This window comes from Antechinus flavipes, chromosome 4 (genome assembly GCF_016432865.1).
Source record: "Antechinus flavipes isolate AdamAnt ecotype Samford, QLD, Australia chromosome 4, AdamAnt_v2, whole genome shotgun sequence".
NCBI classification, from domain to species: Eukaryota; Metazoa; Chordata; class Mammalia; order Dasyuromorphia; family Dasyuridae; genus Antechinus; species Antechinus flavipes.
The window spans coordinates 103589066-103616370 of NC_067401.1; the positions used below are offsets into that span (position 1 = coordinate 103589066).

General features: G+C 36.0%; 1 protein-coding gene across 1 annotated transcript in view; it reads left to right on the forward strand.

Annotated features, from left to right (window-relative positions):
• The window catches only part of CAPN9 (calpain 9), a 64011-nt gene extending 39924 nt beyond the window's left edge, over positions 1 to 24087 (forward strand). Inside the window, exons 10-20 of the mRNA XM_051993632.1 lie at positions 909 to 1066; positions 2474 to 2682; positions 7548 to 7584; positions 8339 to 8419; positions 10677 to 10734; positions 10965 to 11029; positions 11951 to 12019; positions 13246 to 13324; positions 16241 to 16357; positions 21874 to 21932; positions 22253 to 24087. Of these exons, the coding sequence (XP_051849592.1) occupies positions 909 to 1066; positions 2474 to 2682; positions 7548 to 7584; positions 8339 to 8419; positions 10677 to 10734; positions 10965 to 11029; positions 11951 to 12019; positions 13246 to 13324; positions 16241 to 16357; positions 21874 to 21932; positions 22253 to 22279 (959 nt within the window). The 3' untranslated portion in view covers positions 22280 to 24087. The remainder of the gene's footprint in view (positions 1 to 908; positions 1067 to 2473; positions 2683 to 7547; positions 7585 to 8338; positions 8420 to 10676; positions 10735 to 10964; positions 11030 to 11950; positions 12020 to 13245; positions 13325 to 16240; positions 16358 to 21873; positions 21933 to 22252) is intronic.
• Positions 24088 to 27305: the final 3218 nt, after the last annotated feature.

A 27305-nucleotide genomic window follows, 5' to 3' on the forward strand; every position in this document is an offset into this window, starting at 1 on the left:
GCTTCTCCTACAAGAGTAGATAGTCTCTCATCCATCCTTTTCTTTTCATTAGCACCATGATCACTTAATCACCCATCACCAGGACTGTTATAATGGAGACCTAATTGGTTTTCTAATTTTAATATTTCCCCTTTTCAATGCACAGTTGCCAAATTTATATTCCCAAAGAGTCTGACCATGTTACTTTCTTATCCTCCCAAATTTTAGCAACTTCCTGTTAACTCTGCATCAAAGGATAAAATGCACTTTTCAGTATTTAAAGTTCTTGTGATCTGGTTCTATTGTGCCTTATAAGGTTTTTTCCCCATTACTTTACTTCATGCACTAGGTTCCAGCTAAACTGGATTACATGTTCTTCCTCATATACAACATTCTATCTCCTGTCTCCATATCTTTGTACTGGCTAACCTTCATTGCTAGAATGTATTCCCTTCTCCTTCTCAAATATTTTGTATCAATTTTGCATTTGCTTATATGTAAACTGTTATTTCCCTTGATAGAATGTAAGTTCCTTAAGGACAGGGACTGTTTCATTTTTGTCTGCATCCCTAGTACTTGGTCCAGGGGTTGGCACATAGTATGTACTTAATAAAGTCTTGTTTCATTGATTGAGAAGGGTCTGAAAGAAGAGAAGGGAAGAGAGTGTTTAGCTAAAAGATATCTGGAATTTAGAAGAGTGCTTTGAAGGTGGTCATCAGGAAGAGGAAGAAATGCAAGGACCAACAAAATGGAATGTTGGAGGAGAGGACAGGAAACAGACCTAGAGGGCGAAATAGAGAGCACTGAAAACAATGAAACAGATAAAGAGTGGAGATGGAGTCAGATCTTGGATAGATGATATTATTAGGATTTTTTGTTCTTTTGTTTTGCTCAAGGAGAAAACCATTTTTATGTCTTTCAAATGACAGACACCTTCTGGACCAATCCCCAGATCAAATTGTCTCTGACTGAGAAAGATGATGGGCAAGAGGAATGTACTTTTATTGTAGCCCTCATGCAAAAGGACAGAAGGAAACTCAAGAAACTTGGAGCTGATTTGCTGACTATTGGATATGCTATTTACCAGGCATGTTCTGTCCAGGTTTCAGAGGTTGACTAATGGGAATGATTTATTGTCATTATGGCAACTCATAACATTGTCTTTTTTGACTTGGAGGGTATGATCAATCCACATCAGTGGGGAATATACATGAAATCATGACTCTTTTGAAAAACTGATGTTTTATCCAAACTGCTCTTCATAAACGATTATTCATTTTCAAAGTACACAATGTCCAATTTGGTCTATGGACTAACTGTGGCATTGGAGCAATGGATAGGCAAAGAAGACTTGACAAAATTGTCTTAAATCCTTAGAGGGAAAACAACAGAAATTTATTTCAATACTTAACTCTTGTGAGTCCCAAAAGCAACTGTTTTCTTTATTTTCCCAAATTTTACTTGTGCAAATGCTGGGAAGAACTAATAATCTGGGTCTTATATTATATCATAGTTTTTTTTTTTCAGTCTTCCCCTAATATTTAAACTAAAACTGCTAACTGCAATGTGTCATCAATTGGCATTTCATTACTAAAGAAAGTATTTAATGAAAAATAAATGAAACTTTTACTCACTTGTAAGTTTAATTTTTTTTTACACACTGACCCAGGGTTATACTTTAATGCTTTTTCCTTAAAAAAATCACTTTAGGGCAGCATATTGTATTTTGGAGTGGACTATATTTTGACAAAAGCAATGGAGTAAAATGGTAGCAATATGTCTCTAGATGTAAACAAATGAAATAGAATGCTTTTTGGAACTTTGGTTCTCAAAGGATAAGCTTCAGATTCCTACTTACTCTATGAGGGCTACCTTGCAAGCTGATTGGAGTATCCATGATTCTTACTTGTCAGTGACCTTGTTTTTTATTTTTTCTGAAGATTAATAATTTATCTAGGATATTTCACAAAGGCCAAACATCACCTCATTGCTATTTCATTTGAGGCAGAATCTATCCATTCTCATTAAATTTAACAAGTTCATTGGAAGGTGAATTCTGTGAGCAGGGACAAAATTTTTTACCTTTCTTTGAACTCAGAACAATTTGTACAGTGCCTGGAACAAAGTAAGAATGTAATAAATATTGTGGATTGTTGACCGATTGACTAAGTGACATACAAGATCTGAAAGGTAAAGTAAAAGAAGCTTGAGGTGGAACCTTTTGTTCCAATAAAGTAGAAACAATTAAAAGGGCCAAAAAAAAACCCAGAATTTATGACATGGAAATAGTTCTGAGCAGGATGGAGCTGATATGTGAGTTCATAAGAGTGGAAAATCTGCTCTGTAGGGTTCCAAAATACTCTAAATGAAATTGGAGGGGGCTTTTGGGGTGAAAGAGTTTTAGAAGTATATGTCCCCAAATCATGTGAATATCTCCCAAGTTAAACTTAGTACTATACTTTAAGCAAACTTCCCTTTCCGGATTGCATTTTAGAGTCCTGCCAAAGATGAGCATCTCACCAAGGATTTTTTCAGATATCATGCTTCTCAGGCCAGAAGTAAAACATATATTAACTTAAGAGAAGTTTCTGAGAGATTTAAGCTGCCCCCTGGGGAATATATCCTGATTCCTACAACTTTTGAGCCACACCAGGAAGCCAATTTCTGCCTTCGAATCTTTTCAGAGAAGAAAGCCATTACTCAGTGAGTAACAAATTGTTATATTAATAATGATAATACAAGGAACTAGGTGTCAGTGGATAGATGACAGAGCTTGGAATCAGGAAAACTCATGTTCCTGAGGTCAAATCTGGTTTCAGATGCTTACTGTGTGGTCCTGGACAAGTCATTTAACCCTGCTTGCCTCAGTTTCCTCATCTGTAAAAATGAACTGGAAAAAGAAATGGCAACCCTCTCCAGTATCTTTGCAACTAAAATCCTAAACAGGGCATAAAGAGTGTCATAGTACTGAAAAATAGCTGAACAATAATGATATGGTGGTGATAATTGTAATCAAAATAATAATTGGCAGCTTATGCCGTGGGAACAAGAAGTACAAAACATGTCTGGGCCAGGCAGGTAGGAAAGAGTCGCTTGAATCAACTTTTAAAGATAATCCATTTGAAGGATGGATTAACATGTTTCTTGTTGCTCCCTTATTGGGAATCAGCCCTTATAATGGATAGAAAAGTGGCCTTGGAGTCAAGGCCAGGGTTCAAGTCCTTCTCTGATACATATTGGATAACATGAGATAACATAATTAATGTACTATACAAATGATAGCTTTTACCATATTTAGTGCTTTATATACCTTAAAGTGTCCTAAAATTGCTATTATCATATTAGCCATATGACCCTAAGCTATTTAGTCCAATTCTCTCATTTTACACATGAGGAAACTGAGGTCCAAATGATTTGCCCAAAGTAAATCTAAGAGGTAGGATTTGAAGCCAGGTCAAATAACCTCAAAACTAGCACCCTTTCTACTATACTGGGAATTATATCAATTAACATTGGGCTTAAAATTAGGGAAAAATCATCTTTATGAGTTCAAATTCAGCCTCAGATACTAGCTGTGTGACCCTGGAAAAGTTACTTAACCCAGTTTGCCTCATTTTTTATCATCTATAAAATGAGCTGGAAAAGGAAAGGGCAAACCACTTCAGTATCTTTGTCAAGAAAACCCCAAAATGAGAGTTCAGAAATTATCACCATCATTATTATCATCATTTAATTATATGCTAAATTCAATTGTTCCTAGCAAGTGAGGGAAAAAAAGAATATTATCATCCTTCTAAATTTCAGGGTGCTAGGGCAAAGACCTTGCACTTTCTAAACAAAATGATAATATGTATAAAGCTTGCTAAATGGATAGCCATTTAGCCAGCCAGCCCTGAAGTCAGGAAGCCCCGAGTTCAAATATGACCTCAGACACTTTGCTTACTAATTGTGTGATGCTGGGCAAGTCACTTAACCCCAATTGGGTAGAAAAGGGATCATTGCAGTAATGATCATTCCTTCCTCATGATTAATATGGTTCATTTCCCCTGATCACTTCCTATGGTCCTTTGTTATTGTTACATTGTTGTTGTTATTGTTCATTCTCTGTATTTGAAAATCAATACCATTATTTGTGATGTCTTGACTTGTGGGTGAATTAGCTTTAAGTGAGACCAAATAATTTGTTTCAACAGTCATGACTTCAACTGTTACTTTGGTGTGTTTCACCACAGGTTAAAACAATGACATAACAATGTAAGTTTGAATTCTGCTTTCCTCTTAACTCTCTGACCCCATCCCAATCTTGTCTGAAAAAATTTTGTGAAGTGCCTCCAAAACACCACATCGCAAAACACCTCCCCCAAATACCTCGAGGAGGGAAAGTTCCATCTTAGCTCCAGCAGCAAGGAACTATGGGAAGTAGTTGAATGATGTGTGGTCCCTAATAGTGGATTAGGAAGTTTCAGAGGAATACTTCCTGCAACTTCCTTCAGACGATTTAGGTGACAAAAATCACCTTTTTAAAAAAATGTTTTTTTTTTTCAGACCATTTAGGTGACAGCCAAAGTCTGATACGTCACATCCTTATTGTATCATCATTTTTTTTTTTTTTTTTGGCTGGGGCAATTGGGGTTAAGTGACTTGCCCAGGGTCACACAGACAGGAATTGTTATAAGTGTCTGAGGTCGGATTTGAACTCAGGTCCTCCTAACTTCAGGGCTAGTGTTCTATCCACTGTGCCACTTAGCTGCCCATCATCTCTTTATTGTCCTTGTCTTAGCAAGAATATTTTGTTTCAGTTGGTGGTTATGGAAGAACTTCCTGTTTTGACCACTTACAACTGTGACCTAGACTGTTAATGACAATAATTTACATTTGTCATTTATAGGGCACTTATATTTTATTTCCTCATAAACAACTCTCTGAAGCAGGTTAGGCATATAAATTATCCCCATTTTACAGATGTGGGATCTGAGTTTCAGAGAAGGCAATTAACTTGCCTGTAGTCATGGAGTTAATAACTTCTAGAACTAGGACTTGAATAAGACTTCTCTATCCTGTGTGACTGGGGAAAATCTAGGTCTCAGTTTTCTCATCTGTATCGTGAGTTAAATTGTATGATGAAAACAGGTCATATTTTAAAGTAGGGGAGGATCTGGATTTGAATTCTGCTTCCAACATATACTAGCTGAGCAATAGCAGATAGAAACTGGACCTATGATTTCAATGGTAGAAGGAGCTCCAAGATGTAAAAAGTTCCTCTGTCAAAGCAGGTCAGTCCTTTCTCTGAAGTGCATAGTCTTAGAAAGATATCTAGAACACCAAGAGACTAAATGATTTGCCTAGAGTATTGCTTTATGCATTATGGATTAGAGGCAGGGCTTAAATCCAGGTCATCCTCACTCTAAGATCAGCTGTCCATTATCCACTACTCCATGCTGCCTCTCAGTAACTGAGTGCCCATAGAATGAGTGCTCATAAAATTTCTCTGAATCTCCATTTCCTTAGCTGTAAAGTGGGTATAATTATTCCTAAGTAGCTATAGCACAAAAGTTTGAAGGACCAAATTGGGTATACTAATTGCTATATAGATTTCAGCTTTCATTCATTATCTGCCAAATCATTTCCAGAGCCAAATCCTATGCTCCTAAACCCAGAGCTATGATTTCAACATTATAAACAAATAAATCGCCTAGTATAGAGGAATCTGTTCTTTTCATAGTTGGCTATATTCCATAAGTACAACAAAATATTCATAAACATCAAATTATTGGAATCCCTTATGAATATTTGAGACACTCAAAAGGGTTTCCTATATTGTATATTAACGTTATGATTGCTTATATTATGAATTTAACAGAAAACATACATGCCATACCTAACTTTAAAAATCTTTTAATGGTTAAAAAAATCTAGTGAATTACAGCCTATTCCTTTCCTCCTATTATGCCAGATAAATATTAAAAGTCAGACTATATTCGTAAAGAGATACCAGATTTATGCAAGGACTTCATAGCTCATTTTGAATCTGTGTCTGTAGTGAGATCAGCAAGTCCTTGGGAGTATAAAGAGAAGACTCTCATTGTTCTTTAATTTTTTGAAATATTTATATTTGAAAAATTCAATTTCATTTTTACTCATCCCCAACTGATTGAGTTTAGCCTTTTATAAGGTCTGACCTCAGAATCGGTTCCATAACCTAGAGATGGGAGGTCTATAATGCTATCTGCCTCCAATGGTTTAGCTAAAAATTGAGAATGCTAAGCAAAAAATTTGGAAAGGATTCCTTTAGTGTTATTAATTGAAAAATAAATTCATCTCCAGTCTTTTTTCCTCATATTTTCCCCAGCAATATAGAGATTGATATTTTATCTCTATGGAATGGTGAGACAGAGGCAAACACAGAGAAAGATAGAGAGAAAGACATATATACAAAGAGACAAAGAGAAAGAGAAACACAGAGAGAACTACATGTGCATATATGAATGTGTGTGTGCTTTGCTCCAACTTTAGCTTATTTTCCTTTCTCTTTACACTTTCCTCAAGAAGTTTGGAAACAAATAAGTAGTTAGCCCTCAACAAATAATCTAAACTAAGTTATAGGTACAGATTTAGAGCCAGAAGAGACCTCAGTTATATAATCCACCCTTTTCATTTATAAATAAGGGAACTGAAGCAGATGAAGTGAATTATCAGATGGTAAATGATGGGTAGAATTTGAATCCAAGTCTTTGGATTGCAGAAGCAGTACTTTTTCTATTTACTATGCTGCCTCTGGAATGTGGCTATCATGACACATTTATATATCACCTTATAGTTCACAAAGAAATTTTCTTCAAAGTAATTCTTTCATGGTACAAGTATACACATTATGCCCATTTTAACAAATGAAGAAATTGAAACTCAGAGAAATACTGAGTCACATGGCTACTAAGGCTCTCAGCAGGACTCCTGGTCTTCCAATCCGAGTTCCAACGCCTATTCCACTATCCCATACAGAAGTTCTTATGAAACCTTTAATGTAATAAACTCCTTTCTTAGGTATCCCTTCTTGAAGTAATACAACCTTCATATATAAAAGACATAATATTCTGGTTAGTCCCTAGACTCCAAACCTTCTGAAGATTGAGCCATTATCATGCCCATGACTGCAGAATGGGGAGAGATCACTGAAGAAGAACTTCAGTAATGACCTCAACTGTTGTGTGACTTTGGGCAAATTACTTCATCTCAGACCTATTTCCTCATTAATAAATGGAGATCATTATATCTGGTCTAAAACTTCATTGCTTTATAAAGATCAAATGATGCAAAAGTGCTTTGTAAATTGTAAAGGAATAGACAGATGAAAGGTACTGATACAAGTATGAGCTTATTGGCCCAAAGCCAGTCCACAGAACTATTAGCTTCTCTCCTCCCAGCATATCCTAAGACACTGAATAATGTGGCATATGTTTGAAAGGAAGAGGGATCTCCACAACTGGTCACAAAGTTGAAAGGAGTTTGATGAAGCAGAGATGAGTATTGCAATGGGTTATAATTGAATCAAGTATTTTCTAATCCTACAGGGAAATGGATGAAAATGTGGATATTGCTCTCCCAGAAGTAAGTCTTTCAAGTAATAAATGTGTTTAAGGCCTTCAAGAAACAGTTGATAATGGGGGAAGGGAGGTTAATCTTGTGATTTGTAATTGTACAACTGGCTAATATTTTAATGTTCAATATTTTGTCATGGATAGAACACTAAATTTGTAATCAAGAAGTCTTGGATTTCAATCTCTCCATTAACATTTATTAGCTATATAGCCACTAGCAAGTCACATACTCATTCTGAACCACATTTCTGCACCTGCCCCACGTCTTTTTAAATTTCATCAGGCTGCTTCCCCCTTTCTACTTTTATCCAAAGTTTTGAAGATTCTTAGACCCGTTTCCAAACTCTTACTGGGGTTAAAGGAAGGACATGTCAGGCCCCCATTGCTCCCACATTTTGTGCTTCTTTCTTCTAACTCCAAAGAATTTAATAACCAAGCCCTTGAGAGAGATCACTATGAGAGAGATCAGTGGAGTCTCAGAGAAGTCTATGACATCATGGTGAAAATATCTCTCCAATACTTTCCATCTATCCTAACAGTTCACCTGAAACTTTATTCCCTCCACTCTAGCACCATCATCTCCTCCCCTGCCATGGGTACATCTGGAAGCAGCTAGAATGTATTAGAAAATCAATCGGTTCATTCAATAGTCACACTATATGCCAACAGTTTACATTGGACAACTCAGAATGAACTCTTTTGATGCAAAGCATTACAAAAACATTTTTTCTAAATCTCAGCATATACCTTTGTTTTTTCTCTAGCCGTCTAAACCAACTTCACCTAATCAAGAAAGCGTGGAAGATAAACAGTTTCGGAAACTGTTTGAACAGATTTCAGGAGAGGTAAAAGAGAACAAATATATTTTAATTCAAGCCAAAATAATGTCTTTAGACTTCTAAACTGAGAAAAGAGTCATGGAGCTGGGCCACTTTTATTTCTTGCCTGTCTTTAATCTGAAAGGATTTGGAGGAGAAGGACATTTTGCCTTTTTTTTTTTTTCACAGTCTTCTCAGAAAGTTTAATGATAATAAATACAACTTGTTAGCTTGAACATTGGAAGGAAAATTGTACAGCTTAATGAATCTTGTAAAAGCAGTCATTGAGATAGATGCACATGTATGGTGCTGTCATTTGAGAGGCTCTACAACAGTGGCTTCAAATTCAAATAGAAATGAGGGGCCACTATTTTTTACATAAAAATAACTATTTGTACCCGATTCGTGTGAGATCCTTCTGAGATTATATTAATCTGATCAGCCACAGTCATACTTATCATACTTTGACTCCAACACATTAACTTGACTCCAACATTGGCCCTCTTTGAGAAGGAAAGAAAACAACCAACCAAGAATTGTTAAATGTTTTCCCAATTACATTTTAATCTAGTTTGAGCTGCACTATGGCCACATGTAGGCTGTAGACTAAATAACTGATACCTCTGCTCTAAAATATTAATCTATCTAAAATTATTTCTTGTAATTATTTAACAACAAAATTTTGGGCTCAAATGCTCATCCTAAGCATCATTCCTTTGGGCTATGACATTTTCTTCAAGAAATCCCTGAAAAGGATATGACTCATTATTCTATTTTTATCTAGTAATATGTTAATATGAATTAATCACTTCACTTTTCAAAAAGAAAAGCCAAGTTTCTGAGAATTAATGTGAATTAGTGTGAATTAATCACATCACATTTTAAAAAGCCAAATTTCTAAAAATCAATGAAATAATTTAAATACTTAATATTTAAATGTTCTCACTAACATTTAGTCTTTTTTTTTAAGCATCAGAAGCATTTCAAAATTTCTTAGGATACAAGGTCATCAAAGTGAAGGATAATTATTATTTGCCTTTTTATCTCCTTTTCTGTATCTTGCTTCCCCCCATTCTGTTGCCACCTGTTCCCCAGTTGTCTTGTCCTCTCATGATGAGTATTGACTGCACATACCCCACCCATATACATATGCACTATTTCTTGAAAAATCTAGTCCTCAAGGCATAAAGGCATCATGCTCTGATTTCCCTCTAGGGCCCCTCCCCCACATCTTAAATGTTCTCTCCCAATCCTAGCAACTGAAAAGAATAACATCTTAATTAGCTGTGATAAGGACGTACTAAACAATTTATACTACATGTTAATGGTTAGCAACTATTAATCTAGTACTACCCAAAGGAGATTGGCATTTTAGAATAAAGAAATTACTTGAAATTAGAGTTAAAAAAAAAAAAACCCTAGATTCTAGTCCTTGTTTTAGGTAAAGCCCTTTATCTGTTTCTCCATATATCATATGGGGAAATAATACCAGCATTGTCTGTCTCACAGAATTGTCATAAAAATCAAATGAGATAAATATGTAAAATCACTTTTAAAATTATAAAGCACTCTAAAAATGGAAGGTAAACCTGGAGAAGGCATTGCCAAAACTCAAAGAAATGAATCAAATACCACTGTAGGCAGGTGAAAATATTTGGGGGTTTTCGATCTTATTTATGGGTTTTTTGGGGGGGTGGATAGGGGTGGAGGTGGGAGATTGAAAAGAAATAGGTTAGCTCTTTTTAACTTTCCTTAAATCAATTTTTCTTAACTCAAGAGTTCTTAACTTTTCTTTAGTTTTGAGCAGTCTAGTAAAGCCAATGGCTCCCTTCTCAGAATAATGTTGTTTTTTTTTAAAGCATAAAATAAAATACATGGAATTACAAAGGAAAATACTATCATCAATTTTTTTTAAATTCATAGTCAAAATTTATCTAATCAAGTGACCAATGGTGAGTCACTTAATTTTTCTAAGCCTCAGTTTCTTAATTGAAAAAAAAATGAATGGGTTGAATTAGATGACCCTCTAAGGTCCTTATGAATTCTAATATTTTTAACTGAATTTTGCCTTTGACTGGTCCTCTTTCAAAGAGATTTAATGTTCCAAAGAATGATGAGGCCAGAAAAGTACAAAGTGCTAAAGGGCCTGTTCCTTCTAGAGGAAGTAAATAGAATTTGGCTCAGAAATTTGACATCCTTAAGCCAAAGACATCTGGAATCTCTTTCCTTTAAACAAAGAAGATATTAAGGGATGGGAAAAAGCAATTGTCCCTATTTTCAACAGGACATGGAGGTAACAGCAGAGGAACTGGAATATGTTTTGAATACTGTGCTACAAAAAAGTAAGTGTCCAAACCAATCTCTTTGATTCCAGGATGAAATTAGCAGTGGAACATTTATCACTGTACCATGTTGTCTTACTCTCACTGTGTTCTTCACTCTGCTTTCCCTTTCATCCTGTACTGAGATTTTACACAGATTTTTGAGATGATCTGATGCATACTTGCTCTTTTGTAATATCAGGACTGAGTGGGGAATTTTGTTGTCATTTTTGTCTTGTGTGTGTTTGCAGAAAAGAATATTAAATTCAAGAAGCTAAGTCTCATTTTCTGCAAAAACATCATTTCTCTAACGGATGTATCCTTTCAAATGCATGGGTAGAAATCAGTGTTTTTATTTCTAAGCCCCTTTCCAGCCCTACAGGTACAAAAAGGAACAAGAAACAATGCTAAATTATAAGATCTGGATCAGAACCCTGGGCCTGATATTTACTATTTACAAGAATATGGGAAACTTCTTAACTTCTCTAGGTCTCAGTTTCCTCATCTGTAAAATGACTAAATGATCTCTAGACTCTATTACAATTCCAAATCCTATGAGGACCTCCTTTTCTCTTTTCTGAACTCTCTGAAAACTCAAAAGATAACAGAAACAAAACCCTCTTACCATCTACCAGTTGGTCATATTCCAACAGAGCCACATGTAAAAGTTTTGTACCAGTAGGTCACCAGAAATACATATGGGGTGCATAAAAATATAAGTAGCTTGATGGAAAGGTCCCAGCTAGGCCTATATCTCCAGATGATTCAGTATGGTTATTTTCCTGTTCTTAAAGAATAAAGAGGGGGAAAATGACCCCAAGAAAGACAGAAAGAGAATGGACATGTGCAGGAAGAAAGAAGAATTTTAAAATAAAATTTTAATTACATTTTTTGTTTTTATATCATCTATTTTTCCTGATGGATATTTCTGGTAAGGGTGACTTTAAATGGACAAAGGGTTCTTTTCCTACTTGAAAATACTGATAACAGGGTCAGAGGGCTTTTTAAAAAATGTGCTTTTTATAAAACCATTCTCCTTTTTCCTCTTTTCTGATACAAAGAGTTTTAATAATAAAAATCAAGAATTCTTAGTTTTCTTTACCCTGAGTTTCCACAGAGGAGTATTCTTCCTCCCCAACATTCTTTCTAAACAGACTCCAGATCTGAAATTCCACAAGAACCCTCTGACCTCTTGACTTCTGTTCATATTTTTTCTTGACACTGTTTTTGCATACAGAACAATGGCAATGGAAAACTGGAGTTCAATGAATTCAAAGTTTTCTGGGACAAACTGAAGACATGGATAGTATGTAACCCTCATTGGTGTATGGTTGTGTGGTACCTCACTGTCACTCCTGATCTGATGTCTTACCTCCTCACTGTAGTTGAAGCAAATTGTAAATTTAAAAGGGGCCAAGCAACCTGTTTGCTTATTTAGAATTGGATAGTTGTAGAGAAGGAATTATAACAAGCTTCAATTACTATGAAGAAATTCTAGGGTAGCGTGCCAGGATACCAGTCCCTTAGAAGGGTGGGGGTCAAGAAAATTGTTCACTCTTTGAGAGAACTAACATAGCCATTAAATAAAGTTTTCTCTTTTTGACTCCTGCCTAAAGTTGTGCTTTCATCAAGTGAGGGGAAGAATTGGCAATCATTCAGATAATATGATGAATAGTACTTGTCCATCTGTGGGGACCATCTTTGAAAAAGCCAAAGATTAGCTTCTAGTGTATGAGTTTTTAGTTCAATGTAATCAAACATTTGGGACAGCTAAGTGGCATAATGGAGAGAGTACTAGGCCTGAAGCCAGGAGAAATCATATTCCTGAGTTCAAATCTGGCCTCAGATGCTTACTAGCTGGGTGATTCTGGGCAAAACACTTAATACTGTTTGCCTCAGTTTCCTCATATATAAAATGAGCTGGAGAAGGAAAAGAACAATATCTTAGCCAAGAAAATCCCAAATAGGGTCACAGAATCAGATGTCTTTTTTTCTCCTTTTTTATTATCAAAGTTTTTTTTTTTATTTTAAAAACACATGCATGGATAATTTTCAACATTGATTCTTGTATGCTCCAAATTTTTTCCTTTCCTTCTCCTTATCTTCTCTCCTAGACAGCAAGTAATCCATTATGTTAAACATCTGCAATTCTTCTATGCATATTTCCACAATTATCAGATATGTCTTAAACAACTCAACAAAAGCAAATACTTCCTAACAATTAGAACAATCTCTAAATGGGATGGCTGACCTTAGAAAGTAGCAGATTTCCTTCACTAGTCACCTTTAAGTGAAAGGAGGCAATGTGGTATAGTAGAAAGCACCCTGAATTTGTAATCAAAGACCGAGTTCAAATTCCCACTCTGTGATTTATCACCTGGGGATCTTGAACAAGTCATCTCTCTGGGGTCTCCTTCTCAATTATAAAATAAAAGTATTGGACTAGATGGGCTCTGGGGTCTCTTCTAGCTTCAGAACCAGGATCCTGTGAGCCCTTCTGAGTCTGACATGTTGCAATTCCTTCCTGCATAGAATATCTTCCTTCAATTCGATGCTGACCGATCGGGCACCATGTCCTCCTATGAGCTGCGGCTAGCCTTGAAAGCTGCAGGTAAAATAGAAACTTTTGAACTTTTAACAAGGGGCACTAAGGAAGATGGTGAGTGGGCAAGAATTGGAGCCATGTGGAGGAAATGCAGAACAAAACAATGATGCAGCAAGAATAAGCTCATTCTGAACCAAAGGGGTATTGTACCCCTAATTTTGACTGAGTTGTCATATTTTATGGAGATCAAGAGGCTCCTTTAATTTTCATATTACATGTTGACATTCGCTGTTCGACTCTAGGGCAACCTCCTATCACATGGACAATTTGGGATAAGTCATTTTATCCCTTCATGTTTTATATTCCCCATGTGGCATGGTGGCAATAATACCAATTCTGGGTTTAAACCCTATCTCTGATACTGTATATCTTGGGTTAGTCATTTAAATCTTATGGGCCTCAGTTTTCCTATCTTTAGAATGAAGGGATTGAACTAGATGTTTTCTGCAGTCCCTTCCAACTCTAGATCTATGCTCTTATGGTACTGGTCAAAAATATTTATAAAGCTCCTGGAACATTGCCTAGCATATCGGAGCAACAATAATTACATCATATTAAGGGCTTTCTATATAATTACATTATATAGAGATAGCATCCACTTTGCAGTTAAGACGACCTGCATTCAAATCTCTCTTCAGACATTTACTAGCAGTGTGACCCTGGGCAAGTCACTTAACCCTGTTTGTCTCAGTTTCCTCATCTGTAAAATGAACTGGAGAAGGAAATGGCAAATCATTCCAGTATCTTTACCAAGAAAACCCTAAGTGGGGTCATTAAGAGTTGGGCATAACTGAAATAGCCCAACAACAAATATTATGTTATTAGTGGAATTTCACATATCATGGCATACAAAGTGAGAATATGGAGGGGGGGAGGGCTTTTGGGGGATAAGAGTAAAAACAGGCCAAATGATCTTAATTTTCCTTAATTTTCACTAAATCAGGAGTTTTTAACCATTTTTGTGCCTTTAACTCCCTTGCAGTCTAGAGAAGCCTATGGCTCCCTTCTCAGAATAATATTTTTAAGAGCATAAAATTATATTATGTATGTTATTATTATACAAGCATAAAAATATTATCATTTATTTATTTATCAAGTTATCATTGTTTTTAATTTAATTAATGAATGCTGATCAAGCATTCTCTGCCCTAAGTTATTTCTTAAGCATCATCTGATTAGGGTGCTTAACTGGATACTGCACAAAGCATCTTTGACAGACATAATTCCTGAGCCTTTTAAGAATGTAAAAGCTGTCTTTCTTCTAGAAGTAAAATAAAGAAAGGTAGAAACTCTCAGGAACTTGGTCAGCAGTTTTTGCCTATAGGTAGTGAAATTGTTTATACATCTCAAGGACCTATTACCTTTTTTGTCCCTGGGCACTCCATTCCAAGGGTAGCTGGTGATGGATGGAAGGTCATTGCAGCAGACAAAATTAAAGAAATGTGGGTCTTGAATCTGGCAGAGTCAGGTTTAAATAATGTTGCTTGTGGCCAAGTCTCTCAGACAGGTACTTTATCAAAATGGATACATCTCTTCTTTCCTCCCTTCATAACAGTAACTGAGGAGGCAAAAAGATCCCAATGATTAGTTGTATTGAATATTCTTTACCCATTTGTGACCTTTCTAGCAATCTGTTGAAAGCTAAGAAAGCAGGCAGAAATGAAAAAAGACAAACAACTTGCTTTATCATACATATCTTACAGGGCATGTTTAATGTACATTACTCATTTCTGAAAGTTTGTAAAATGCACTCCAGCAGAGACTCTTCCTAGGAAATGTCTAGCTTTCAGGAGCCTCTGACAGCATCTGACTCCAATGTTCATGGGAAACATTTGCTTACTCTGCAGGTGTCCACAGTTGGGGTATCAGGGATGTTGGTGAATTCTGTATGTTACTTAGCCACTCTGAAATAAGAGATAGGGGCAAAAGTGGGGATAGCTAACTTGGAGCTCAGCCCCGGATGTCAGGAGTCAGTCTTTGTTAAGAGCAGACCACCAGCTTGGATGGTACTTCCTAGAAAGTCCAAAGGTCCCAAGGATAAATGCTGGTATCACAATCTCAATGTAACAATATCAAATTCATGAAAGCAGTGGAAAGGTCACTGAATCTGAAGTCAGAAGAAGACTGAGTTTGAATTGTACCTCTGGCACATAACTAACTGTGTGACCATGGGCAAGTAATTTCTGAGCTTCAGTTTCTATATCTGAGAAACGGAGATAATAATTTACCAACTCTGAAGGGTTGCTGTAAGGATCAAATGAGAAAATGTTTGTAAAATGCTTTGCAAAGCTTAAGTAATTACACCAATGCCTCTCATGATGAGAGGCAGAGAGCTGGTCTTAAAACCAGGAGAACCTAGAATCAAAGCTTATCTTTGACAGCTATAAGCTGTGTGATCTTAGACAAGTCATATAACCTCTCAGTAGTCTAGGTAGCTCTCTTTCTAAAATGTTAGACACTTCCAAGAATTGTTGAACTAGATTCAAATGAAATTAGGAAATATTTAGCAAATCAAATAAAAAATATAATAGAACATAGATAATGTAAATATGTGGTTTTCTAAATCAATATGAGGTCATTGTGATCCTTATGTAAGATTTACTGGCCCCTATTTTTTTGAGTTTAACTTTAGTAATCTACATCGCAGAGGAGGTACTAACCTGTATTGATAGAGGGAGTTCCCTATCTCAATGAAATCAGATAACTTGTCCATACCCACACAATTATCATATCCTTGAAAATCTTGTGTTCTGAGTCAGGCTGTGAACGGCCTAAAGTCTGACATAGAGGAAGCTAAAGGATCATGGATTCCCCTATCATAAGGTCTCTTAGTAAATAGCACCTTTTGAGTCACCCCCTCTTTTTTTCCTTTATTTCTGTATTAGAGATCAGTCACTTACAAATTCTTCTGGTCTTTTACAGGCTTCCAGCTGAACAATTACCTTTTGCAGCTAATTGTCCTAAGGTATGCTGATGAGCAGTATCAACTTGACTTTGATGATTTCCTGAACTGTATGATCCGGTTAGAGAATGCGAGCCGTGAGTATCCTTCTTAGCCAATATCCTTAGTTTCACATAGGGCATGATCTTATCTAGGCTTCATCCAGCCCAACTCCCAATTGCAATCACAAGTAAGATGCAGACACAGTTTAAAAAAAAAATGATGGCAAACACATATTACAAGAGCAGGCAGTTGATTTCTTTTGATAGATGAAGTTAGTGGGAGGCTATGTGGTACAGTGGAAAGCAGAGATGGATTTATAATTCGTGAATGTGGGTTCCAATTTCACCTCTGTCTCTTATATCTAATATGACCTTAGGGATATTGACCTTTTTGGATCTCTGGTTCCTCATCTGTAAAAATAAAGGAATTTAGCAACATAACCTTTGAGGTCCCATCCCTAAATCTATAACCCCAATTAATAATGCAATGGAAAGAAAGAAAGAAAGAAAGAGGGAGGAAGGAAGGAAGAAGAGAGGGAGGAAAGAAAGGAAGGGAGGTAGGGAGAGACAGGGACAGAGGGAAGAAGGGAGGGAGGGAGGAAAGAAAAAAGGAAGGAAAGAGGAAAGAAAGAAGAAAAGGAGGGAAGGAAGGGAAATATTACATTTGTGTAAACTGTATAAATTTTAGAAAATTATCATGCTTTAGGTCAAAGTCCAATACAACTAATGCCATTATGAAAAGAAATTTATTTTTTAAAATGATTTACAAATCCCATTTGGTGAACTGTTTGTCTTGTGATGCTATATATACAGTATATTCTTAACAAATATTCATTGCTCAAAATTAATAATTTCCTTATAACAAAGGTTGAAATGTTATCTCTCATGATGACTCTCATGACCATGATTTATAGCCACAGAGTTGGAAGGAACCTTATAATTAATATAGTCCAACTTTTGTATTTTATAGAAAAGGAAACTAAAACCCAGAGTGCTGAGGTTACTTGGCCAAATTCTCAAAGCTAGTCAGTGGCAGAGCTGGAATCTGAACTTATACTTTCTAACTAAAAAGATACTTCTCTTTCCACTTCACCATACGGTCTATATTTTATTTTTTCCATTATTTTAATTAAAAAAAATTGGCTGTGTTTGGATGCTAATTAGTGCTATCTTATTGGTCATGATTTAGGAAAAGTTTCTAGAGTCATAATGATACCCTAGAGACCTTGTCTCAATAACCTGTTATAGCCAAGAAGGATCAACAAAATGCTGGACATAATTAGGAAGGATGTGGGAAACAAAGCAGAAGAAGTCTTCCTGACCTTGGAAAAACTCAATAACATTTGCACATAGAATACAGGGGGGAAAAAATCTAATTATCATACAACTGGTAACACAAAATAGAGCATGGGATGGTCCAGAGAAATGATTAAAGTAATGGAACATCTTTTCTGTTAGGAAAGAACTCTCTACTCTGGTATAATAAAAACTGAAGTCATAAAATAATGAAGGATGTGCTTAAAGGGAACATAACCTAATTTTTACCAAGTTCTCAAATAAGAAAATAGGAAAGTGTTGCTTACAGTTTCAGAGTTTTCAGACAAATAGGAAGAAATATAACTTTTTCTAAGAGGTGCCAAACTTACAGATCTCATTTTCCCAACCTATTCAAGAAAGTAAATGATTGAAAAGCATACTGGTGAACCTAAAAGCAGAGAGGTGAAACTGGTTGTACTTCAGGTATATTTTCATCTACCTGCAGTAGTGCCCTTTTCTATTCTAAATTTGTTTCATTTTAAAGAACTGAAGCAGGATATAAATAGAAATAGATTCAAGAAAAATTTTAAATAAATAAAAATGCTTTTTAAAAAGTTTTAAACAAATACATAGCCTGACAGATCCATAATGGCTTATTAAGGAAAACAAGGATGCTTGGAGAAGTCTTCTGACACCTAAAATTGACATGAAGGAGGAAAGGATGCCTGTGATGAGCTTTTTCTTCTCAAACACAGCCAGGTGATAAAAGTTCAGATCTTTTATTATCTCCAATATAGCCCGGTTAGCTTAGAGGCCTATCTCTCTGCTTGGTTCCAAGAGCTCTTGCTGCTTTGTCCTTTGCTTCTGCCTCTGCTTTCTTCAGCCTCCAGAGCCAGCACCACTTTTCATGTCATTCCGGTGAAATCTCGACTTGTAGCTTCTTCACTCTGAAGAACTTCTTTGACTGGCCCATTGAAGCTCTATTTATGCTCCTTCAAGAGAGGGATTGTGGGTTTTCTCCCATAGTGCTCTCTGGCCCAAAGAGCTTCAAGGGAGGTGTGAACTCATTGAACTCCAATGAGTAAAGATGTGAACACAAGCCTTGTATTAATTAGTTCTACTTAGTACCTTGTTTCAGGTTCTGCCCAAAATATCTTCTTGTAAGATTAGATCAACTCTAATTAGTTAGCAGTTAGTAAGGATTCCAACAGATGCCCAACAAAATATTCCTTTGGGACCATATAGATTTCTGTCTTCAAAAGAATATGATTCTAACTTAGAGATAGGATGACTGGGGGAATGAAGCATAAAATTTCAAGCAAAAGCAAAAATAAAAATTTTCCCCAATGACTTTCTGGAACAACTTTCCCAGCTCAGGGGAAAAAAAGGTTAAATGATTTTTCTAAAGTGTACAAAATATGTATTTCTCTGAAAAAGCCAAATCTAAATGCATTTGTACATTCCCAAGTTTGTAAATTGTACTAAATCAATCCAATAAACAATGTCACATATATATTTTTTCTTATGGCCTTTCTGACTATTTTATAGATTTACTTTATGGTTTCATAGGATCATAGATTTAAAGTTGGATGTAGACAGAGTACATCTAGTGCAAATATCTGTTCATAAATGAGGTCAAAATAAATGACTTGGTCAAGGTTAAATTGGCGATAAGGAATAGGGTTAGAATCTGAACCCAAGTGGGTCTTCCTACTCCAAATCCAACATACACTTTTTGCTATGCTATGTCCTATGATTCTTATTCTACTCCCATAGGAAAAGTAGCTTCATTTTTTAGTTATCTGGTGATCTCTGATGTAGACTAATAAAAATACTCTTTAGCAATCTTATGAGGGTTATCTGGAGATACAAGGATATATTCTTCAAGAAAACATCATGTCACTGTTAACATTTCCTATTAATGAAACTTTCTTGATCTTCATGTTCTCTTGCTCTGAATTTTTAGCTGCTGAATGACTTTCAAAACCAAAGTGAATTTATTTCCAGTTTACAATATAAATAATTCTTGTAGGAAAAAAATAGGAAGAAACAGAGTCCTTGTTTTTCGTATTCTTTCCTCAGATCCAGATACTTCAAATGCAAAGTTTATCTGAAAATCAAGATCTGGAGTTCCACCACTTAACCTGGTGAAATTTTCTAAGAATTGGACAAAAATACAGAACTTTATAAAATCCAAAAGCATTCATTAATCAGTTACTAAAATAATTGGGATAAGATAACATGCCAAGTAAGGTGGTGTATTAGTAATGTTAAGAGGGCTATTTTAAAATGACCTCAAAGGTACTAAAGTGTGGTCATCTCTGCTCTCAATTTTATCCATTAACATGTAGTTCATGAGATTATGATAAATGGATTCATGACCACCAACCTCATAGGAGACAAACTGAAATTGTAAACCAAAATGCTAGATAATCTCTTAATGGGAGACATACATGGTCCAAATGAGTAAATTCATTCAAGAAACCAAATTATTGAAAAGAACATTGCTTGATGAACATGAAATCAAAGAAGGAAAATTGTATATTCTTCAAGTATATTTCCATCTCTCTATAGTATTTCCCTTCTCCATTCTAGACAGATATAGTTCAGTCTAAATAACTGAAATTGGTCATCTAAATTCAGAGCACCATCCTCTTAAGTCTATTTTGGAAACATGCTGACAAATTCTGAAATGGACTTGCTCTCCTTTTGCTAGATTTCATATGTGACCATATTTTATGATTTCCCCATTTCTGTCTCATTGGAAGACCTTTATAATAACTCTACATTTCAGAGCAATTTTTCTCTGTGTATCTTGCCAATGACCTGTTCCTATTTGCCTTAGGAAGCAGCCAGCTAATCCCTGCCAGCACTCTGTCCAAGTTTATCCACAGAATGTATGTTCTGATTGGCCATACCAAGGAAGACCTCTTTCTATCCTTTATGTGATTTACCTTTCACCTAATCCCTGATGTCCACACTAAATTTGAGGTCCCTTTAAGATCACCTGTGACATCTCTACCAATGAATTAAAGACTCTTATATCCAGGAAATGAAAATAGTTGATCATAGATTCAGTTGTCTACCAAGCAGCAAGTTTATCTTGAAAAGCTGCCAATTCTATGTTAGGTGTCAATGTTATCATGATAAGCTGTTCCCTGCTCCCTAGTTTCCCATCCCCACTCTCTCAATCCCCTCATGTTCTCACAATTTCTTTCCAAAAGAAACAAAGAGAAAGTTATACATTTACACAGTGCAGTCACAAATATGACCCATTTTATTTATTATGTGACTAGATTTTGCCCACAGAAAAATTTAAAAACCAGCAAAGTTTGACTTGGGCAGTCTGCCATCTTCCTTTTCAGTACCCCTTTTCTTCTCCTTTTCCTCTCCCTTTCCTCAAGTGCTTATCTTCTCTCCCATTTCAGTTAGTCAGTCAACAAGCATTTATTAAACACTTATTATGTGCCAGGAACTGTGCTAAATACTGGTGATACAAAGAAAGAAGAGAAAGAGGGCAAGGAAGAGGGAGAAGAGAAATAACCTCTTATCTCAAGGATCTCATAGTCTAATGGGGGAGACAATATGCAAGCAACTATGAACAAAAAAGATATTGTTCATTGTTCAGTCATTCAAATGTGACTTTTCATGACTTTATTTGAGGTTTTCTTGGCAAAGATACTGTAGTGATTTGCCATTTCCTTCCCCAGCTCATTTTACAGATGAGGAAATTGGAACAGAATTAAGTGACTTGTTTAGGGTCACATGGCTATTTGAACTCAGGAAAATAAAACTCTATCCATTGTTCTACCTAGCTACCCCAAACAAGATATACTTAGGATCAACTGGCGATAGTCGACCGATTATTAATATTGCTTTCAGGAAACTCACAACTGTGGCAGTAATGTCAGTTAATGATGGCTAAAGACCTTCTCTAGAACTTCTTTTGAAAGCTGAAAGCTTGGCAAGCTATTCAAGAAATATAAGGAATGGGAGGATTTAAGGCCTTGCCCCAGGCAATGAAAGAGATAATTCATAGTAAAATAGATCTGGCTGGCATGCTCAACTCATACCATATAGGTGACTAGCTAGTCCAATTATAGTCTCCCCAATACGGTGCTTGTTTTGAGATTCAATGGGATTTCATTGGTTCAAAAATTATATTCCAGTACATTTTATTTGAAGTGTCTTTCTGAAATTTGTTGGTTCATTTGAAGCATCTGACAGTCTGTCACTAGATGGTGCAATTCCAACAGTGTCTTTTTGGAACTTATACAGATTTTTGTATTTGAAAATGACTAGGAACCTTGAGGAACTGTCTCCATAACAAGCTTTCCTAATGTTTTTCACTTCAGGGGTGTTCCAGGTTCTCAGTGCAAAGGACAAAGAATATATTCAGCTCAATATAAATGAGGTATGATTATAGCCAAAATGTTTTCTTGTCCTGTTTTCCTTTATCTTTTTTTGTTCTTCTTCATATTGTCTATGATCCTCCTGTCCATTCCCATTATAATTTCTCAGAGTTCTATCACTTGCTTATTCTTTCACACCCGAGGCCCAAAAAACAAACTGTTCAAAGCTACCCTGTGAAACATAGAGTAAATCAAGGAACTTTACTTCCTTATTTCAAGCAACCTAGTGATGAAAACAAATTGAGGGCAGTCCCTTAACTGGCAGAAAAGTTGAAGTAAAATACAAGTTTTTCTAATTCCGTGTTTTTCCTTTTATTCTCAGTTCATCAGTTTGGCGATGAATATTTGAAGCTGTCCCCTGTTTTGGATGTGAGCTCTCACTACTTCATACCCTTTAGTACAAGAACCAAAAATTTTTTCCTAGATGATGTCCATATATCTAAGAATTGTGAATGAAGGTCCCTCTTTAATAATCCCATGTCCCTACCTAATGAATCTTCTTAGCATGATCAAAAATTAATGCCATAGGCTCAATTGTTTCTTTCCCAGAAATGAAGCATTATCAAATGTAAATCTGTGGTGATACAGGGAGGCAACTTGCCTACAGAGTAAGTCATCTCTAGTAATAATATGCAATTTATTAAGGATGACTAAGAGTTCCAACTCAGATAACCCTTGACATTACAAAATCCTTAATTATTTTCTCTGTTCCCACCAACCCAGACACTTTGTCATTATTCATAAGTGATTGAAGATCATATGACAATGTTTCTATAGATGTATGTGTACTCATAATTAAGCATACCCTTGTAAATGTGTTTCCTTCATGAGATTAAATATTAGGGTAATTTAAACTGTCTATTTCTCATATCACAAAATCAAATTATAGTAGATGTGTATTCTATATCTTATATCGCTAACTCTGGAGACACAAAGATTGAGTCCAATTTTCAGAGTTTCTAAATAATAATTCAGTAAGCTCTATGGGTTCTTTTGTCTCTATTTTGAGAACATTTGATTTTGACTTTCCACTAGGGAGTTTTAGTTCCTCCTAAAGTCCCAGGCTAATAGGCACTAATCCATAGAACAGGTTTACTCAAAGGCATACAAAACAAAAAAAGTATTTGTATCTAGTTCATATTTTTTCCTTTCTCCCCAGTCCCTAAAAATTCAAACCTCCAACTATTCTAGTCCCTCCCTCATGTATTGTTATTGAAGCCCCTTCTACCAGTTGCCCTCTTCCAACCAACTTCCCTTCTTCTCTCTGGGATATGTGCTTCCTTATTAAGGCTTCTATTGACTTTATCCTAATTCCACGTCACATCTTCCATTTTTTTGTTTTCCAGGCTTAGAGAGTGTCTCCTACATAGTCCCATAAACAACCTAAATCTTACAGCTCCCAGCCTGCCCCAGTAATTCATCCAGCACTCATTACGTAGCTATTGCCTTTGCTAGTACCTTGATCTAGTGCACATATGAAGTGGACAGAGACCTAGCATCTCTGGTATGAGGGTTTGCTGAGCCCTTTTCAAGGCTGTTCATCTACCTTTCACCCAACTCTCATCTGTGTCTCCAAGAAGGTGTAGCATACATAGTGGTCATACCCTAATAAAACCATCTCTGCAGAAGGGTTAACCAAGGTTAAGAATAACCAAACCTCAGACCTGTCAGTGAATTGGGGGAAGATGTCTTTTCCCAGTGAATGAATGAGTAGATGAAAACAGTTTCTTCCAGCTGCCATGAAGACAGCTCAAGCAGATACTGTAGAGTGCTTAGAACTTAGAAATCAAAAACACCAAGGTCACCCAGTGCATTCTGGGACATTGCCAATTGTTTTGGCTTTTGTGTTGCCACTGGACTTCAAGGATACTGGAAGAGTTAGGCTGGTGACTTTGTATGATTCTGCCTCCCTTAAACCAATTCATGCACAGGTCAAGAAATCACCCATGATATCACTGGACCTCTTCTAAAATGAAGGACAAATAACATCTTGATCTAGACACTTTGTTTATCTTATTATAACTTTTCTACCCAGAAACTCCTGCTCAGAATTCTTTATGAATGTGACCCCTAGAAACAATGAAAGGATAGGTATCATTTTTGATGAAACTTCAAACCAAAGATGTGGGCTGCTAATTAAAGATACTGGAACACAGATTTCTTCTTGGTGATATTTCTAACCCACCATCTCTTTCCTTAACCACTAAGCCATATATTATATGACTCATCCCTCTCCCCGAGATTAGCAGCCACAAACCACCTTGGATCCAGGAAGGGAGTAAGTAGATATAATAAGGACAGTTTAAGGCTAAGGCTCTCAGATAGAGCTGGGAACAAGCATCCAGACTATGCAGTCACTTTATCCAGTGCTCACAACTCTTCAACCTTCCCCAACACCCAACTTCATGGGCATTTAAGAGAAACAATGCTATGACTATGACAATATTGTTTTTTTTCCTTATTAGAAAAAATGAAATTTCTGAAATCCTTATAGAACTGGTTACAAATACATTGTATTAATTTCTTCATTCTTCAAGTGACAGGATATACATTTAATTGTTATTCTTGTTGTTTTGGAGATTGTAATTGAGATTAAGTGACTTGCCAGGCTCATATATTAAGTATCTAAGTCCCATTTGAACTCAAGCTCTCCTGATTTTGGTACTTTAAGATAGGATTGAGATTAAGTGACTTGCCAGGCTCATATATTAAGTATCTAAGTCCCATTTGAACTCAAGCTCTCCTGATTTTGGTACTTTAAGATAGGATATAAATTTAAAAGAACCAAATTTTATTAGGTCCTTTATAGGAGGAACAGTGTTATGTAGAAGAAAAGGCACTAAGTTTAGAGTAAGAAGGAGCTGGGTTCAATTCCTGTCTTAGACACATTAATGATAAGACTCTAGATAAGTCATTCAACTGTTCTGTGTTTGAATTTTCTCATCCATGAAGGTTGAAGTAGATAAACCTTTCCAGCTCTAAATTTATGGCCTTTGTTAGAGCACTATATTTAAATTATGAAGCCAGAACCAAGAAATATCCTGGGACTAAAGTCCTTAAAGTTGACTCACAGCCTAAATTTTCTGTCCCAATGCTGACATCCAGAGGCTGAGGATGGTTTTTCATCTATAGCAATAAAGATGGAATGTATTTACTTGCCACAGTATAACATCCTATATGTTAGTATATGGAACCTAAAGATATACATTCTCTGATACTTTTAAATAACAAGTGAAATATTATGCTATCCTAGTGCTTTTCATTGCATCATATGAACATGGGATACAAACACACACACATATACACTTGTATGTATATATGTATGTTTATGAATGTATATTGCATCAAATTTTGAATGTATCTTCCCAGAGAGAATATAACATTAGAAAAGAAAAGGGCAAATTACTCCAGCATTTTTGCTAAGAAAACCCCACAGACAGTATTAGCATGATAAATCCCTGGGGTCAAAAAGAGTTGGACACAATTCAATGACTGAACAATAGTAGCATATAAAGACGTTGAGAGCCAGGACTATTCAATTTATATAATCATTTCACTTACACGCTGTACAACTATATCTAATCTCTATTATTATAACCTTCCTACAAATGATTTTGAACTAAGAGAGTTTTCCTATAAGGCTAGAATTCATTCCCAGGCATTATTACAATACAGTCTAAGCAAGCACACTATTGTACTCTTGGGGAGTGCAAAAGAACTATTAATTTTTTCATACATCTATCCATTAAAATTCTATTAAGTACTTACTCTGTACAGAGCCCCAGAGAATGTGGTATAGGAGATAATACAAAAGAAGGGAATGACAATCTTGTAGAGGCACATGAGAAATACAAATATGAAAAGACTAACAATCCATCTCAAAACAGTAGATAATTTTCACCATAATATATTCTAAACTACCCACCAAAGTACAGAAGGACTATGTATCAAAGAAATATTCGGAGGGGAATGTGTTATGCATATCTTTTTCTCTTCTACCAATTCAACGGAGGAAGGGAAGTCTCAGGCAATAGTAAAAGAATGACTAGGAAGGACTCCAGAAATTGAAGCCCTAACTATAACATGGATACCTATGCTGAAAAAGCATTTTCAGATCAATCAATTGTTTTATATATGTTATCTAATGTGATCCTCTCCACCTTGTAGGGTAAGTGCTCTTATCATCATTCCCCTATTGGAGATTCTGAGAAATAGTGACTTGCCCAGGTGACTCTGCACATGTGGTCAGAAAGGATCTAAAGCAGAATTTCAAACCATGGCTCCCTAGATCCAAGTCCAATAGTATTCATATGCCTCACAATGAGATAGATAATCTTTAGGATCAGACCTGGGTCTTAATGGAAGTGATGAAAAGGAGTTGATGAAGAAGTGAGGGGACATCATGTGAATGGTGAGCTTAAAAGCACAGAGATGAGAGTGAGCAAACTGTTTGCATGAAAGTAAGAAATCTAGTTTGACTGAAATGAATCATGCCTTGCTAAAGAAAATCACAGAATCACAAAATCTCAAAGTTGGAAGGCATCTGAGGAATCATACCTGGGAAGTAAGTGCTATTGTTTTTGTTTTTATAAATGAAGAAACTGAGGCAGAGATTGTACAAGTTAACGGACTTGTTCAAGGTCACACTGGAGTCAGACACCTACTTAACTTAACCCTATTTGCCTCAGTTTTCTTATCTGTAAACAGAACTGGAAAAGAAAATGGCAAACCACTCCAGTATTTTTGCCAAGAAAACCCCAAATGGGACCACACAAAGAATTGGACACAATTGTAAGACAACTAAAAAAAAAAATAATATCTCCCTTGCTCTATTTATTATACCACCCAGATGTCTAGGTCCAGTACTGGATAATAACATTCCTGACAAATGATCATCAGGCCTTTGCTAATAATCTTTAGTGAGGAGGAACCCACTAATTTCAAAGGAACTCCATTCCACTTTTAGACAGCTCTTATCACTGTATATCAAAGTTTATCATTTAAGAAAGCCTAAATCTGCCTTATTGCAACTTTCGATCCTTTGCTTATAGTTCTGGGGCCAAAGAGAACAAATATAATAACCTCTCTTGCATATGACAGTCCTTCAGATACTTAAAGACAGCAATCATGCTTCCCTCAAAGTCTTCTCTTCTCAGACTGAGCCCTGCCAGGGTTTACATAGGATAGGCTTTTTGCCATTCTGAAACCTTTCCTCAGGATGCTCTCCAACGTATCAATTCCTTCCTAAAATGTCACTCCCATAACTGAACAGAAAATCTAGTTATACTCTGAGGAGGAAAACTAGGGTTTTAAAGTGGATCTCTGGGAAAAGACTGAGGATGAAGATAAAGATTTAGATCATTAGCAGAAAGGTG